Genomic DNA, 18,853 nt, shown 5'->3' on the forward strand with positions numbered 1-18,853 from the left:
TTTTGGCTGTTAGGTTAGGCCAGAGGTCTCCAAACTTGGCAACTTTAACACTTGTGGACTTCAACTCCCAGAATTCTCCAGCCAGCAGAGCTTCCGGAATTCTGAAAGTCGAAGTCCACAAGTGTTAAAAGTTGCCAAGGTTGGGGACCCTTGGGTTAGGCAGTCCCCTCGATATTGAGGGATTGGTGTATATTTATGCATTTTTTTTTGTCCTGCCATTTGCTAATATTCTTACTTTTTTTCTTGGACTCTTAACTCTTTATAGGCAAACTTTTACTGCCATTTACACATTTGAGTCATTGATAAAAATACTGGCCAGAGGATTTTGTATGACTGAATTCACCTTTCTGCGAGATCCCTGGAATTGGCTGGATTTTTCTGTTATTATCATGGCGTAAGTAACTTTACTGTATTTTTTTCTGTCATCTCCCTGGACAGAGCTTTATTGAAGTTTTATGATACGATAATATATGTTACTCACCCCTGCCTTTCTAAAGAATTAATTTTGTGTATTGATAGTTTTGGGACAGGGAAGTGAATGACCTTCTTTAGATCTGCTATTCCACTTCCCTCCAGATAGGCTGGAACAACATCTCCCATAATCCCTGGCCAGCATAGGGAATTGGTCATCCCAACTCACCTAACAAACACATGTTTGGGGATGGTGCTTTTGATTTTGCTGGCAGCCTATTTAACAAAGTAAAATAAGTAACTTGCTACAAAGGAAATTCATAATTAAGTGAAACATACTCCAGAGCACTTTTGCTAGGAACAATAATATCAGCTACAGTGAATAGTGCATTTAACATTTGGCACATGTTAAAGGCTGACTTAGCTATTGGCATCTTTTCTCTAACACTTTGACAGAGTGTCAAATTTCAGATTATTCTTCTGAAGTCTAAACCTGATTCTTTAAATAGATTTCTTAGCAATTTCCAACCTGCTTAGCTTCTGTATCCATTCTGCAACAAATGTATAGGGAAATGTAGTTTTAAAAGGAGAAGATTACAGCCAAAGTCCCTCTGTTTAAAGGTATAAATTTGTGGCGTAGAAACTCTCTCAGTGATTGAGTCTTCATTGACATATTGCAATATATTTTGGAGAGAGACACTTTAAGTCAGTGTAGCAGAAGTTGGTGCATTCCAACGACTCTTTGAGTTTTTGCCTAATTAATTTTTTATTTTGACTGATGAAGCTTCGTCCAGTTGCCATGATTCAATCTTTTAGACATCTCTCAGTATACAGTTTTCAGCATTATACTGGAAAAACCTTCAGTTCATTGTTAAATTGGTATAAATTTTTTCTCTCCTATCTCTAGACCTATGAAATTGAACAGAAAAGAGTTTAGGCCTACCATGGCCTGGGTTCCCATATTGTATGTACTAAGTCATCATGTGGCTTGCTGGTTTTGGCTTATTTATGTGGGATAAACCTTAACACCAAATCCTTTGCAATTCTATGAGAATCAACCGAAACCTTTACACATATGGCTTATAGAGAAGATCTTTCCAATGGAAGGGATTAAAATCCCTATTAAGAAAAATAACTTATTTAAGCCAAAAAGAATATTTTTTTTAAAAAATGTACAGGACTGGGAGATGAGGTCAGAAATTTCAGTGACAGCAAACTTGAGGGGAATAGAATTTTTTTCCTGCGGAACATATTGTGATCTGGATGTGAATCAAAGCAAAACAACTAATTCAGCCAGGTGTCCCATCGCCCACCCCCCCTTCAAAGGTTTATCAGACCTCCATTAAGGACCTGCTTCTAGGGTGCACTTCTCCTTGTCATGTCAATGTTATTCCTCTTTGCCAGGCACCTCATTGAGATGGACTGTGGTTGAATTGCAAAAGGCAGCCAGCTATAATTTTGGCAAGACCACTGTGAGAATGATAAAGTTTCTTCAGTTTGACTGCAACAACAAGTTCGTGAGGAATTACTAACTAAATTAGTAATTCCTAACTGACTGAACTGAAGTAAACTAAACTGAACTAAGCGAATAAGCAACTGAAAGCAACACACAACCAGGCACCATATAAATATAGGTAGACCACAACTGACCCCAAAATTTATGTTGTTAAGTGAGAAATTTGTTAGGTGAGTTTTGCCCCCTTTTATGACTTTTTTGTCACATTTATTAAACGAATCAATACAGTTGCTAAGTGAATCCGGTTTCCCCATTGACTTTGCTTGTCAGAAGATTGCAAAAGAGGATCACGTAACCCTGGGACACTGCAACTGTCATAAATGTGAGTCAGTTGTCAAGCATCCAAATGTAAATCATGTGACCGCGGGGATGCTATAATGGTCATAAGTATGAAAAATGGTTGTAAGTCACTTTTTTCAGTGCAGATGTAACTTCAGTCACTAAATCAAATGCTGTAAGTCAAGGACTATCTGTAGTACTACCTATAGTGCAGGGGTCTCCTACCTTGGCAAGTTTAAGACTTGTGGACTTCAACTCCCAGAACCCAAAAAAGTCCCAGAGCTCTAGGAGTTGAAGTCCACAAGCCTTAAAGTTGCAAAGGTTGGAGACCCCTGCTAAAGGGTGCATTCTGGAGAGAGATACGTTCCCTGGGTATGGGTCTAGCATGTTTCCAAAAGGTTGGAAGAATACTTTTCTAGTACCAGTGACTGTCTCAGATTGGATCCTACAACATTATCCTGGGATATTATCCTTTGCCCTTTATTTGCAATTACTTCCCTATTTGTCCCCCACATTTTCTCACTTTGGGATATCCATATTAAAATTGGTTAGCCAGAATTGCTATGGACATAGCTTTTTATTTTTAAAAATTCAGCTCCCAGCATAATTAGAAAAGATCAGGCCCAACATTAGATAGAGTAAGAAAACTAGCCTAAAATAGCAAATGCTAAGCATTGGTAATAGTGGCAACATCCCAGGTACTATTTTTGAGGTTCCAAGTCTTTCCTAAGTCTAAGAAATCATGACTGTGTGCCTTAGAAATGCTGTATATAACTCTTGTATCTGGGAAAAGGAGTTATGTATCCCTTACTAAATATATCTGTCTGTTTTTGTTATTGTTTTTGTCTTAAAGTTTTTCTTAATACTTCCACTATCTCTTTTCTTCTCCTTCTTGCCTTTCTGGCTCCAATTTTTGTGGGGTTTTCCCTTATTTTAGTTTGGTTGCATATGAGATAAATATCAGTTGTATGTAAATTCAATTTCTATCAACCTTCAAGAAAATAAGCAAACAGGCTTGAAACCCACAATCTTACATGAATAAGTAGGAACATAATCACCTCATTCAGCTACAACAAGGGTGGTCAACTAACCTATGGACTTCAACTCCCAGAATTCCTGAACTGAGCCATGCTGGCTAAGGAATTCTGGGAGTTGAAGTCCACAGGTTGTAAAGAGGCTATAGGTGCCTACACTTCAGAGATATATATTGTTGTGAGACTCTAAAAATCTTAATTTTGGATGGGACCTAGGAGGCATCAATTCAAATTTCCTAGTTAATTTTAACTATTGCTGTCAAATGGCTGTTTGAAAAAATTCAGTGGATGGACCACCATTTTTTTGAGTCATTGTTTCTTCTGTTAAATTGCTCTTATTGTTAAGAAGCTTTACTGAAGCTGGAGACTCTATGCTATTTCAGACAAATGGCTGTCCAGTTTCTTCTTGAAAACCCCCAGCGTTGGAGCCCCCACAACTTCTGAAGGCAAACCATTCCACTGATTAATTGTTCTGATTGTCGGGAAACTTCTCCTAAGTTGGATCTCTCCTTGATTGATTTCCATCCATTGCTTCTTATCCTGCGTTTGGGTGCTTTGGAGAATAGGTTGGTCCGCTCTTCTTTGGGGCAGCTCCTTAGATATTGGAGCTCTAGGGTTATCATGTCACCCTAGTCCTTCTTTTCATTTAATTCCTGCAATCATTCTTCATATATTTTAGCCTCTGGTCCCCTAATCATCTTTGTTGCTCTTCTCTGCACTCCTCCAGATAGTGCACCAGCTATCTTTGTAGGTAGTACAAAATATACCACCACCAATCACCCCAGCACTTGTCCTGACCAAATATCTCATAGCGTTGCTATAGCAACTGCAGCTCTCCAAGACTGTGTGCTCTCTTCTGATCTGACACAAAGACGAGAATCTAAGCAAAATACTAATTCCTCAGTTCCTCACTCGACGTGAGTTATATGTCTCCCCAAAACCTGATGTTTTTCTCATCAGCTGAATTCAAGTATGATGATTGAGGAAATAGGATAAATTCAAGCCTAATGATGGAAGAAGCTATAAGATGAGCAAAAATCCATTTCAGAATAACCCAGATGGGGCAACAATCTGTAGGGGATAATTATGCCCTTGTCTTAGATGTTAGGAAGTGTGTACATAATTGTTCACCATGCAAGTATCATTGTGATCCTTCTGTCTATTCTCTAGCTTCATTCTTGACCGAAGTAACTGTATTTATTACTTGTTACTGAATTTGTACCCTGCCTTTCTGTCTCTTCCAAGACTTAGTAAAGCAATGAGAAAGTACGAAGTAGAAAAAAAATCGATCCAAATAAAATAAGTTGCTAGAATAGTTAAAGCTTTAAAGCTTGGCAGAAGAAATGCATATTGTGCATTATTGAAATTTAATAAATGTAATAAATAAATAAAATAATTTATAGGTTTCCTACCAGCTTACTCATGGTAATACTGAATGAACTGCCAATCCCCCCAACAATAATAATCAAACCAACTACTTTGTGGGCCCCATATCACACTAGGTTTCCCAGCTCATTGGCCAAATCATGTCTTCAAAGCCTTTCTAAAGAGTGTCAAACTAGGGGCCAACTTTCTGCAGGGATGATGTTCCTCAGGAAGGGAGCCACCATGGAAAAGGCCCCTTTTTTTATCCTACCAGATGAATCTCCTTAAGACATGGCAGTTCCCTGCCTCCTTGCTCTGGTGGGTTGAGTAAATAGGATTGGGAAAAGAAAGCTCTTCAAATGAACTGGTCCCAGACTACATGGGACATTAATGGTAGCAGTCAGCATCTTGAATTACACCTGGAAGCAAATATGCAGCCAATGTAGCTCCTCCAAGAGAGGTGACAAATAGGTAAACACCTAAAAAGTCAACACCAGCACTTTGAGGCCAGTTGGCTGTTCATTCCAATGGAAACCTTTCAGTACAGGTAGTCCTTGATTTACAACAATTCATTTAGTGATTATTCAAATCAGTGCAACAGCACTGATAAAAGGGACTTGTGACTGTTTTTCATATTTATTACTTTGGCTGCGTCCCCTTGGTCATGTGATCAAAATTCAGACGCTTGGCAACTGACTCCTATTGATGACAGTTGCAGTATCCCAGGGTCATGGGAAAGGAAGTCAATGGAGAAGCCAGATTCAGTTAACAATCATGTTACTAACTTAGCAACTGCATTGATTCATTAAGAACCGGGGCAAGAAAAGTTGGAAATTGGGGAAAATGCACTTGAAATTGCTACAGAATACCATTGCAAGAAATCCAGACCTGAAATGAAAGTTAGCTCAATGAGAAGTTCCCTTAATGTGCAACAGCCCTGGATTGTGTGCCTTTGTGAATGTTTAGTTGACATCAGAGCTTATGCAGACTGCACAGAGCATACAACCAGCCTGTTGTGGTCTCCAAAGGACTGCGTGAAGGCCAAGGAAGAGAGGAGCAGAGTGAAAACATTTGTATGGTCATTTTCAAGCTGGCACAATGCAAAAACCACCAACCGAGCAGAAACTGCACAAATAGGCTATGCCAGAAAAGACAAAACTGTGGTTAAAACCAACCAAATCAAACATGTTGTATTTAGGTAGCCACTAGGCCTACAAAGAAAGGGACACAGTGGCTCAGTGGCTAAGATGTTGAGCGTTTCAATCAGAAGGGTCAGCAGTTTGGCGGTTTGAATCCCTAGCACCGCATAACGGAGTGAACCCCCGTTACTTGTCCCAGCTCCTGCCAACCTAGCAGTTCAAAAACATTTTGTAAAAATGCAAATAGAAAAATAGGGACCACTTTGGTAGGAAGGTAACAGCGTTCTGTGCGCCTTCGGCATTTAGTCATGCCGGCCGCATGACCATGGAGATGGCTTTGGACAGCGCTGGCTCTTCCGGCTTTGAGCCAGAAACAACTAGCACGTATGTGTGAGGGGAACCTTTACCTTTAGGTTGTTAAACAGTCTAGTAAAGCATGTGTGAATCCAGCAATTTTTTTTTGCTGATTATTCTCCCTGATCATGTGATATATGAAGAAATATATTTCTGTCATGATGCCAAGAAAATGTCTTGAGTTACAATGGTTCATTTAGCAACCATTTACAAGTTACAACAGCACTAAAAAAGTGACTTATGACCATACTTACAACCATGGCCACATCCCCATAGTCACGTGATCAAAAATCAGACGTGTGGCAACTGAGTCATATTTATGACGGTTGCAGTGTCCCTGCGGTCAAGTGATTCCTTTTATGACCATCTGAGAAGCAAAGTCAATGGGGAAGGCAGATTCACTTGCTACTAACTCAACAACTGCAGTGATTCACTTAACGACTGTGGCAAAACAGTTGGGGCAAAACTCACTTAACAAATGTCCCACTTAACAACATAAATCTTGGGCTGAATTGTAGTCATAAGTCGAGGATTACCTATAGTGGCTGCTGCCAACAGATTCATTTGCCCATTTTTGCTGCTTGCTAGCTTGCAGTGCAAAGCCCCTATCTTCTCTTCAAAGCAAATTCTTAATCCCCTTTTTAAGTCCCATATCTCCTCCCAGCCCACTAAAACAAAAGAGGAGATTTAAGTTCCTGGATCAGCTGCAGGAAGTCTCTCTTAGCAGGAAGTGAAATGGCAACATCCTGAGCTGGACAACTGTGAGATCCTTAAAAAAAAATGTCAGAAAGGGGAATGGCAGCCAGTTGAGCATTGAGCATTTTCCAGAAAGTTGGAAAAACAGCCGAAGAAAGTCAAAGCCATAATGCGGGAATTGGGGAAGAAAAATACCCCAATCCTCTTTCTTTTTTAGTTAAAGGGAAAGTATTGGAAAAGGACAATGGCATGACAATCCGGGCAATTTTGCTTGGAATTTTTAAATGTTGAGTCATTTTTGAATATTTAGCTTCAGTTCTAGCAAGTACATAATGGGAACATAAGCTTTAACTTCAAGTACCTTCAGTAAGACAAAATTGCCTCTTATATCCAGCTCTTTACTATAGATTTCCTTAGAGAGGCAGCTTGTATTTAATAGCAAAAGACCACCAAAGAGAGAGACCAACTCATTTAAAACAGAAAAACCAAACCTTAGCTAATTCCTATTTTAATAAAGGACCCTTCTTTCAATAGAATTCTAGATATTTAGAGTGCCTATAATATTAAGTTTCTTGAGTCATTGGAAGCTTCTGATATCCAGTTACTTGGACATAAATACCGTAGCTGAATTTAGAACTCTTATAAGAATTCCTTTAGATTTCCTGTTTAAGCACACACAGATTCCTCCAAGGGAAGAACACAAATGTTGTTGCAAAAGAGTGATGATTGAAGCCATGTCCAGGCTCTGCTCATTTAAAAAAAAAGGCTGTGATTTTTAATTACAGCTACCATATTGATTGTGTTTTTTAATGTATTTATTTTATTAAATGTATTGACAATCCTTCTTACCACAAGGCAATTCTTTTTCTCAATCCTGCAGATTCTCCTAATTCTCAGCAGGCTTCAGGGAGCATGCACGCATATTGCAGGAAGTCCTCGATTTATGCCATACAGTTGACCCCCAACATTTATGTTGTTCAACAAAGCAGTCATTAAATGAGTCTGGCCCACTTTTGGCACCTTTTTGCCACAGTTTACTAAGTGAATCACTGCATTTGTTAAGGGAATCATGTGGATGTTAAGGAAAACTGCTTTCCTCAATTGACTTTGCTTGTTGGAAATGGGGTGGAAGGTTGCAAATGATGATCACATGACCCCGTGAAGCTGTAAATATAAACGAATGCCAGTTGCCAAGCAATCGGATTTTGATCATGTGACCATGGGAATGCTGCAACTGTCATACTTTGAATGGTCTTTAAACAAATGGTTGTAAGTCAAGGACTACACAACATACCAGCCTTCTTAAAAAACAGGGTTTTTTTCCCCCCACAGTAATTTTATTTTCACTTTAATTTCTTTTTCCCCCTTTCTTCCATGTCCATGGGGCAAAACTCATTTAACTGTCTTGCTTAGCAATAGACGTGTTGGGCTCAACTGTGGTCATAAGTTGAGGACTACCAGTATGTGGAGAATTTGAGGGCTACTTTAGCAAATCACATGCTGTGTGCATGTTTTCTCAAGGTTCAGTTCACTTGTTCTAAATGCAGCCCAAAATTTAGTTCAATCTTCGAACCCACTTTGAAGGACAGGAGAGACAGGCAGGATACCATTGCCAACCACAAACAGGAACGATCCTAGGAGTTGGCTTGCCTCTTTTGCAATATTTATTACGTATATTTTTATTTATAATTGTTTATGTTGCTTATAAGCTGCTTTGGGAACATTGAAAAGTGGAATAACAATAACAACCAAAAGTCATAGGTGCAATCCCCAAACAACTGGAGCACCAACTGAACACCATCGGCATTGACAAAATCTCCATCAATCAACTGCCAAAAGTTGCTTTACTCGGAACAGCTTCCATCCTGTGACGTGACCTTTAACACCATCAAATGTCCCAATCTGCCTATCCCTGGTCCTTAGGAAGGGGGTCAATAGGTGGGCAAGAATGCCAAATGCAGCCTGAACATCTGGCTGATGGTGCAATGAATCATAATAATGTGAAGGCTTGTCTGAGTACCATTGCTTAGTATTCCTAACTGTGGGCCTTTTCGTGGAAATCCTTCTCCTAGAAAGCCATAAGAGAGCATGCTGATATCTACTTAGCACCAAGCTTAAACATTCCTCATTTCCCAGGCATTTTCATTGTTTGTGCAATTGCTTGTTTCTTCGTTTTAATGTTATGAGCCCATATTGTTCTACATTAATGGTGCTTACATTTTATTACAACTTTTCTTTATTGTTTATGAATACATTTTATTATTTGACTGTGTGTAATATCTTTGTCATCTCCCAGAGGATTCTGGGCCATTGATCCTATTTCATGAAGATAATGATAATTGTGGAAGCTTTAAACCAGCCACTAATACTTTGAGAGCACAGCTGTAACCACATCAGGGTGAATGCATTAATGGGGCTAATGGGGCGTTCCTATTAATAATAAATCAGAATAAGAGTTGGAAGGGACCTTGGAGGTCTTCTACCAACCCCCACTCAAACAGAAAGCCTTATACCAGTGATCCCCAAAGTCCAACGCGTGTGGGTTGTCCCCCACTCATGTGGCCATCCCACACATGCATCCCCACCCCCCATGCATGAGTAGCAGAGACCCAAAGACCAACTGGCCGGTGGGAGGCATGCATGCATGCACGGTGGAGCTGAGCTGGGGTGACGACTCACTTTCAATATCACAGCCCTATACCATTCAAAATAAGTGGCTGTCCAGTCTGTTCTTAAAAACCTCCAGTGATGGAGCACCCATGGCTTCTGGAGCCAAGCCGTTCCACTGGTTAATTGCCCCCCCTGTTAGGAAGTGTCTCCTTAATTCCAGGTTGCTTCTGTCCTTGATTAGTTTCCACCCATTGTTTCTTGTCCTGCCTTCTGGGGCTTTGGAGAAAGTTGACCCACTCCTCTTTGTGGCAGCCCTTCAAATACTGGAATATTGCTACCCTGTCATTCCTAGTTCTTTTATTTATGGAGGGATGATGTTGTGAGGAAGGAAAGCCCCAAAGATGATGCTATGGGAATCATCTTTTCAATTATATTTGCATTTTCTAGGCTTTAGATGTCCAACTGATAGAGCAGCTAGCTCTTCTTTTGGGATTTCTTTCATCCCTATTTTTATTCTCCCTGTTTCGCGTCATCCCACCACCCAGGACACGTGATGCCAGGTCATCCTGCTCCAAATTCCCTTCCTTGTCTGAGCAGTGATAACATTTTGGAATGTAGCTGGTATGATTAGAAGTGACTGAGAGAAAAGAAGTGCGGAATATAGGGCTCCTGTTTTTGGCATCGTCCACAGATCCAGATCAACCTCTCACGTAGGCATGAATTCACTTTTGAACCAAGTAGACAAATTGACTGAAAAACCAAGGAGAAATTCTCCCTCTGTTCCTCAAGCACAGGACTCTATGTTAACAGTGGCAAAATGGTTTAAAGCTAAGGAAAATGCAGGAGGAGATAAAAGGCAGGGAGTCTATGGAAGTTCTCAATCATCCAAGTCATGGTTGTCCCAAAGATGCTTCTTCAAGAGGCAATTGAGCTTCTTTGGTTTTTCCTTGAAGATGTTTCGCTTCTCATTCAAGAAGCTTTATTGGTTCTGACTGGAGAATGGAAGGAAAGGGAAGTTTGCCAACAAAACAACCGCTTCACAAACACATGGCGCAACATCGGAGAACAAACCCATCAGGACCAGGTTCGGCAATCCATGTGCATTTGAAGGACAGAGAGGACCGCTGGTTTGGAAGTGGGATCAAAGAGGCCATCTACATTAAGGTTGAACAGCCCACTCTCAACAGAGGGAGGGTGCGAAGAGAATATGACTTACCTCTCTCCTGTTTACAACACAGTCCTTTCACCAGTCCCAAGATGGTTCCACACCCATTTTCATTATTCAGGTGACCTGAAGACCCAGATAACCTCCCAGTGTCCTCAATAACTCTCAGAAAGAGTACTAACAACCAAATGATTGCAAGGAATATCAATCCTTCTTCTATCCTCCTCCATTTAGTCAGAACTGAAGAAGCTTCTTGAATGAGAAGCGAAAGGTCTTTAAGGAAAAACAAAGATAGTTCAGTTCCCTTTCTTAAAAGCACCTTTGGGTAAAAGGCAAGGCATTCATACACACTCTTCATTGCTTAACTAAACACATGCAAAAACATTGTGATCCTCATGAGCATTGCATCAAAATACTCAGATCCTTTGAGGGAAATTTCTAAAACAAATTGTGCTTCAGCAAATTAAACCAGGACTGGAAGAAAACAAATGCAAGGGAATTTTATCTGCCCAGGTTTAATCTAGTCTGATGCAAAACTTTTCCCACAACGGTATTTTGAGTACACTCCATCCTCCGCTCAGTCAACAACAACAACAAAAAATTACATCAGCATGAAATGTGCTGTCCCCACTGATGACCCTTTCTCATGTTTATTACTTTTCTTCTGGTCATTCCCAACCTTGTTATGCTCCTCCAAGATAATAGATATACCCAAAGCCTAACAGATTTCACCCATCTTCATGATGTTGAAAGAATGGGCAAAAATATTGTTTTAATATTGGCAAGAATGACTTCACCTGCTCACCCTCAGGCGAGGGATGAGGCGATGTCAACATCAACCAAACAAGCAAAGAGAACTTTATGAGGATATGGCCATAACTACACAAGGACAAGTAAAATCACTTTGCAAACTGGTAATTTTTTTCCCCTTTAGAGCAACTTGCAAAGCTCCTGTAGCAGTATGGGGAGTCCTGGACTTATAACAGTTTGTTTAGTGACCATTCGAAGTTACAACAGCACTGAAAAAAAGTGACTTGTGACCATTTTGCACACTTATGACTGCTGCAACATTCCCATGGTCACAGATCAAAATTCAGAGGTTTGGCAACCGATTCATATTTATGACAGTTGTAGTGTCTCAGAGTTATGCGATCACCTTTTGTGACCTTCTGAGAATCCAATGGGGGAAGCCAGATTCACTTAACAGCTGTGTTACTAACTTAACAACTTCAGGGATTCGTTTAACAACTGTAGCAAGAAAGATCATAAAATGGGGCAAAACTCACTTTACAGCTATCTTGCTTAGCCACAGGTATTTTTGGCTCAGTTTTGGTCATAAGTCAAGGACTGCCTGTAAATAAAATATCCTTATGGTCCTTTTTTGTCTCTCCAAACAATAACAGAGTTGGAAGGGACCTTAGAGATCATGTAGTCCAACCCCCTGCTCAGGCAGGAAAACCTATACCATTTTACACAAATGGTTCCCAATCTCTTCGTGGCAACATTATAGTTACAAGTGGAGGACAACCTGTATAGACCCCTTTGAGATTTACATGAATGAAAAATAGTATCCCCTTTGCTGTCCAATAGATAATTTTAGCATAATCAGAAGGAGGTGCACTGTTTCCCTAAAGAAACAAAAAAATCAAATTAGTTCCTTCTAGCATCATCCGACTGTTTAGCTTGTCTGCTCAATAGAACTGGAACTTCCCCGGTCTGTGCTCGTCCTTGATTGAACCTTGTGAACTAAAAACTACTTGTGCCTCTTTGAGGATCTCAAGTGTGGAAGAGAACATTCAGGGTTTTATAAATGAATACTCTGTTTGAAAACACCAGGCTGCCCAGACTGTACAACTGTGGATCATTGAGGATTTGGCACTAGAACTTCACACCTTTTCAGAGGGTGAATTGAAGGAAATGGTGAAGGACATCAAATTAAAGGGGAATACGGCGATGCCCTTTGCTTTTGAGTGTAAAAACTAGACTAATATAGTTTTCCGGTGAGAACCTTGTTGATGGTATTTGTATACCATTTTTCATTTATGTTAATCTTATACTGGTTGACCTTGACTTATGACTATAATAGAGCTTGGCCATTATAGCAATAGCACTTAGACTTATATACCGCTATATAGTGCTTTCAAGCCCTCTCTAAGCGGTTTACAGAGTCAGCCTCTTGCCCCCAACAATTTGGGTCCTCACTTTACCCACCTCAGAAGGATGGAAGGCTGAGTCAACCTTTATAAAGCCTGCCAAATTGCCAAATTGCAGGCAGCCAGCAGCCAGCTGAAGTAGCTTGCAGTACTGCACTCTAACCACTGCGCCACTGAGGCTCCATATGCTTGTAAGTCGTGAAGATCATTAGCAGATCAGCACATTGCCATACCTGATTTCTATGGCACTTGTTAAGTGAGCCTCACAGTCATAAAGCAAACATAGTGACAGTTAAGCAAACTTATTGTCTTTTATGTGGCATTTTTACTGAAATAAAGACTAGTTTTTAGTATTTAGTATTGGGAAGAAATACTATTTTTTGGCAAAAGCATTATAAATCATAGCCGTAGGACCATGGGATGCTCCAAGTAGCTGAAAATACAGGCCAATTCCTGAGGGCCCGAAATATGGTCACATGACTGTGGGAATGGAACTTTGAAACCAAATCATAAATACTTTTGGGGAGCAGGTCCATCATAACTCCAAAGGCTTGCTAAACCACTTGTTGTAAATTGAGGATTACCTGTAATAGCAAGAATATAGGAATTGTTGCAGTGAAAGTGAGAGCTTAGAACATTTTTAAAAATATTATTTTAACCTGAACTTGTAGATATTTTATGCATCTGGTTTCTCATGTTTAAAATATTTTGAAATGGGGCAATCCATTACAGGTAGTCGTCAACATGATCACAACTGAGCCCAAAATTTCTGTTGTTAAGCAAGGCAGTTGTTAAGTGACTTTTGTTCCATTTTATGACCCTTTTGCCACAATAGTTAATCAAATCACTGCAGTTGTCAAGTGAATCATGCAGTTGTTAACCTAATCTGGCTTCCCCATTAAATTTGATTATCAGGAGCTAGCTGAGAAGGGTTACAAAATGTGATCACAAGATCCCAGGACAGTGCAACAGTCATGCCAGTTGCCAAGCACCCACATTTTGACCATGCTACAATGGCTGCAAGTGTGAAAGCTGGTCATAAGTCATGTTTTTCAATGCTGTTGAAAACGGTCACTAAATGAATTCTTGTAAGTCGAGGACTACCTATAGGCCGCAAAATGAAACTCCGGTTTCGAGAGCTATCTCTATTTTCAAGCATTGCTTCTGGATCTGTATTCTTAAAAAGTACACAATTTACAGCTTAGGAAATTGTTTGCAAGCATGCTGATTATCCAGAAAAACAACTACAGCAGGAAGTGTCCTGTAGGACAAGGGTCCCCAATCCCCATTTCATGGACTGGTGCTGAGCCACAGCATGCCAGAAACTGGGCCGCGCAAACAAGCTAATCTCTATCTGCAGGATGCAGGCAGTATGTGAAGCTATGCCCCCTCCGATCCGTGGAAAAAGCTCTCTATGTGGAACTGGTCACTGGTACCCCAAAGGGTGGGGGCTGCTCAGAAGTGGTATTCAGCCGGTTCTGACCAGATCTGAAGAACCGGTAGTGGAAATTTTGAATAGTTTGGGGAACCGGCAAATCCCACCTCTGACTGGCCCCGCCCCCATCTATTCTCCGCCTCCTGAGTCCCAGCTGATTGGCTGGGTCTCCTTTGGTTGCCCTGCACAGGAGAACAGAGCTGGAAAGCAGGTTAGTGGGGTGGGGAGGGAATGGAGATTTTGCAGTAACCTTCCCCTGCCACGCCCACCAAGCCACGCCCACAGAACCGGTAGTAAAAAACAAATTGAATCCCACCACTGGGGCTGCTGCTGTAGAAACGAAGCATTTAGCATTCTAGTAAATCAGAATTTCTATGGGAAGGGCAGCTATTTTTCAAAATAGTACTAAATTGTGCTTAAGGCTTAAAACAAAATTGTGCTTAAGGCTTAAAACAAAACAAACGAGCAATCACACCCTGAGTGAGAGGCAGAAATAAAAAGTAATAGAATTGGACCGATCTGGATCAGAATTTCAGTTCCAAGGAGGTAGCTAAAGATGATTCCCTGGCAAAACTTGGGAGTTCCTTGCTGGTCCCTAAAAGTCTTGTGTCATTAAAGGCCACTGCATTAGGCGCTTTGTGGGCAAATACAGATATGTATTATGATCACAGTTGAACTCAGAATTTCTGCTGCTAAGCAAGATGGTTCTAAAGTGAGTTTTGCCTCATTTTACGACCTTTATTGCCACGTTGTTAACTGACTCAGTGCAGTTTTTAAGTTAGTAACCCGGTTGTTAAATGAAACTGGTTTCCCACATTGAGTTTGCTTATCAGAAGGTCACAAAGAATGATCACATGACCCTGGGACAATGCAACCGCCATAAATATGAGTCACATGTATGATTCATATGTCAAACGTATGAATTTTTATCATATGACCATGGGGAATGTTGCAACGGTCAATAAGTATGAAAAATAATCATGTCACTTTTTCAGTGCTGTGGTAATTTCGAACAAATGAACTATTGTAAGTCAAAGGCTATCTGTATTAAAGGTAGAAATCATAAACAGTATTGCCACAGGCCTACAAAATGCCCATGGATTTCTACAATATGCTCCCGTGCTCAAATAGATGTTTGTTCTCGACTGCAGTAATTGGGGATAAGACCAGTCTTCTAACTTTGACAATCTTTTAACATATTTTGATCTCTCCCACCTTTGTCAGCAGGAAAATAGGTTTTGAGTAGGAGGTTCCACACCCCTTCTGCTATGTTAACTGAGTAATAAGATGGGGGTAGTCTGTAAAAAGAAATCCCTGTATTTAAAAAAAAACATGATACTTGCTTTAATCCCATTATTATTACTATTGATAGTTTCAGTTGCCAGAAGCTATCTTAACAGTCGCATTTTGGGGTGGGCTATTGGGATTCACATTTGGAACAATATGTATAATTTTATTTTTATTTTTTTGACAAAACACTTTTGAACTAGTTCATTTTACAACTGGTTTTTTTTCCCCAAGGCTTGCATGCCCTCATGCATACATATTAAAAAAGGGTTAAGGGCAAAGTTTAAATAATCTACTAATTGACAGAACATCGACTTCATGTGTGAAGAAGATTCTAATTTAATACGTAGCTTCCCCAGAGAAGGAAAAAGAAGAAACAGATGGAAACTGTATTTCTTGCTCCAAAGAAATTCCCTTCTAACCTTTTATGTAGAACAGGTGGGCAAGAGACTTACAAGAAATTTGAGCATTAATTGTTATAATTAGATTATAAATTTGTTATACAAAAGTTGTTGAATTCTTCCATAATGACTCCATGTTTTGCTGCAATAAATCTACTAAAATTTTGCATTACAGTTTAATATATGTTGTACAGGTAATCCTCGACTTACAACCACAATTGAGCCCAAAATTTCTGTTGCTAAGCAAGACACTTGTTAATTGAGTTTTCCCCATTTTACAACCTTTTTTGTTGTTAAGTGAATCACTACAATTTTTAAGTTAGTAGCATGGTTGTTTAAATCTGGCTTCTCTATTGACTTTGCTTGTCAGAAGGTCACAAAGAGTGACTGCATATCCTGGGACACTGCAACCGTCATAAATATGAGTCAGTTGCTATGTGTTTGAACTTTGAATCACGTGACCGTGGGAATGTTACAACGGTCATTAAGTGTGAAAACAGTGATAAGTCATTTTTCTCAGTGCCATTATAACTTTGAACTATCACTAAATGAATTGATGTAAGTCAAGAACTACTTGTAGTCGCTATAATTAAGGCGTATCAAATTTTTCAACTTTCAATTTCCAAATATTAGGGGGTGCTCAAAAGTTGTGACAAGTCTTGGGGATTGTAAAGATATTTTGGTTATTTTAATATGATTTAGATATAATTGGTAAGTAACTATATAAATATAACTTTTTAACTTTTTTTTTGTTTCATTAATATGGTATTTTGTTGTAACTGAGAAGCCTGACTATATTGGGGTAAATAGATCAAAGGTATTAACTTATTTGGTATTAACTGACTTCCTGCATTCCTTTTTAACTTCAAAAAACTTAGATCCTTTCCTAAGAATCTTATATCACGAACAATTTGAAAGAAATTCAGTTATGTTCTTACGTTGGAAAGTGCATTATAATGTAAAAAGATTAATAAAAGTTTCCTCATTCTTTTCACTTTCATAGCAGCTACAAGTCCCTAAACTCATGTATTATTTTGACTCGTTTGGCCTCCACCTCTTCAACTGCTTGATATTTAAAATGTATAAAATATGGGTTTATATGCAGATTGTAGCTGCTTAGAGTCTTTTTAATATCATACAACCTTAGACATATTCCCTATATAATAGGAGAATTTTGAAACAGTTTTTTTTTTTCACCAACCTATGATCTCAGGCAGATTGGGGGCGAGAGCTGGGGAAAATTAATTCCTTTTTGTTGTGTAGTAACATTCCTATTTACAATTATCTTGATCCAAAAATCTTTTCCAGTCACTTTGCCTCATTCCTGTTGCAAGGCTAAGACTTAAGTGATGGTTTTTGTGTTTTTGCAATACAATACTGGTTTTCACTTTCATTATCCTCGGATTTTCTATGTATAATATTCTTCAATGAGAAGTTCAATACAGGTAGTCCTCAGCTTATGACCACAATTGAGCCCAAAATTTTCATTGCTAAGCAAAGGAGTTGTTAAGTGAGTTTTGCCCCATTTTACAACTTTTTTGCCCAGTTGTTAAATGAACCACTGCAGTTGTTACATTAGTAACATGGTTGTTAAGTGAATCTGGCTTCCCTACTGATTTTTGCTTGTCAAAAGGTCACAAAAAGTGACCATGTGATCCTTGGACACCACATCTGTAATAAATACATGCCAGTTGCCAAGCATCTGAATTTTGATTATATGACTATGGAAATGTTGCAACTGTCATACATGTGAAAAATGGCCATAAATTTCTGACTGTAACTTTGAACGATCACTAAATGAATGGTTATACGTTGAGGACTACCTGTAATGTTGGGCAAGCAAGAGAAATCACCTAGCACTATTGATCTTCCTTCTGCTTATGTGCAGGAAAATTATGTGAGTAATTTATGGTGGCCAATTAAACAGATCTTTGCATGGAAGACCCTCTTAAGAATTCTGTGCAATTACCTTGAACTTCACCATGGAAGAAAATGGAATGTTGGAATACAATAAATGAATCTGTTTTAAATAGGTGAAATACAGAATGGTTTGCCTGGGCTAACCCACAACATAGAACAGAAATATACATAATGCACAAATATTTTAGCAGCTGACCTGCAGGAAATCAATGCATCTGAGATTTGCCAAGGCAGAAAAGCTCTTTACCCAATTCAGGTAATCAGCGCATCAACTTTAAGATAATGGAATAACAGAGTTGGAAGTGATATTGGAGGTCATCTAGTCCAACCCTTGCACAAGCAGGAGGAGACCCTACTATTTCAAGACAAGCCTGACCCATTTAAGACAATTTTAGGCAGTCTTTAGCTATATGTGCCTTGCTGAGTGTTTCCAAATAATTTTGGCTTAATTCAACAGGTTTGTAAGAAAATTGACCAGACTAGGTAAAAATTTCATGCTTTGAAATGTTTTATTTTATTTTAAAAAATAAAACTGTTTCATATAAACCAGGTAAGAAGCCCTGATAATTATATCTGGTCTCAGCCTCAAGTGACTATTTTTTCCCCTGTCCTCCCCTCCCCTTCTTTCTCTTCTTTTCTTTCTTTTGCTGTCCTTGTTTTGCTGTCATGGTCTTCTTCTTCTTCTTGTCTGAAACTTTCCTTGTTTACAGATACATAACTGAATTTGTGGACCTGGGCAATGTCTCAGCCTTACGAACATTCAGAGTTCTCCGGGCGCTGAAAACAATCTCAGTCATTTCAGGTGAAAAAAAAAATTATAATGGGGTTAAACACTTGGGATGCACCCAGTAAAGCTTATGTGCTGTTCCCCCATAGCCAAATGGCCACCGGTAGAATATGGTTTGGTATGGATGAGTAAAGGAAACAGAGGAAGCTGTCAATATAATAATGCTTTTTGATATGGCCCTCATCCATTCCCTCGAACTTTATTTTGTGGGGAACATAAAACATTTTTTGTGGATCTAAAATATTTGGATAGAAACTTTTTGTGTGTGTGTGCCTTCAAATCAGTCTTGACTCATGACTAT

At 39.3% G+C, this 18,853-nt stretch overlaps 1 protein-coding gene across 7 annotated transcripts in view; it reads left to right on the forward strand.

Moving 5' to 3' along the window:
- The window catches only part of LOC113419511 (sodium channel protein type 5 subunit alpha-like), a 377,390-nt gene that overhangs the window by 101,746 nt on the left and 256,791 nt on the right, over positions 1–18,853 (forward strand). For 6 of the 7 annotated variants that reach the window (XM_087947846.1, XM_087947840.1, XM_087947841.1 and 3 more), the window contains 2 exons: positions 266–394; positions 18,476–18,567. In XM_087947846.1, coding sequence (XP_087803972.1) covers positions 266–394; positions 18,476–18,567 — 221 coding nt within the window. The remainder of the gene's footprint in view (positions 1–265; positions 395–18,475; positions 18,568–18,853) is intronic. The other variant, XM_087947844.1, reaches the window with a different exon arrangement.

The sequence above is a fragment of the Notechis scutatus genome, chromosome Z, assembly GCF_049901735.1.
Source record: "Notechis scutatus isolate UNSWTSFEM ecotype Mainland chromosome Z, rNotScu1.2, whole genome shotgun sequence".
In the NCBI taxonomy this organism is placed as follows: domain Eukaryota; kingdom Metazoa; phylum Chordata; class Lepidosauria; order Squamata; family Elapidae; genus Notechis; species Notechis scutatus.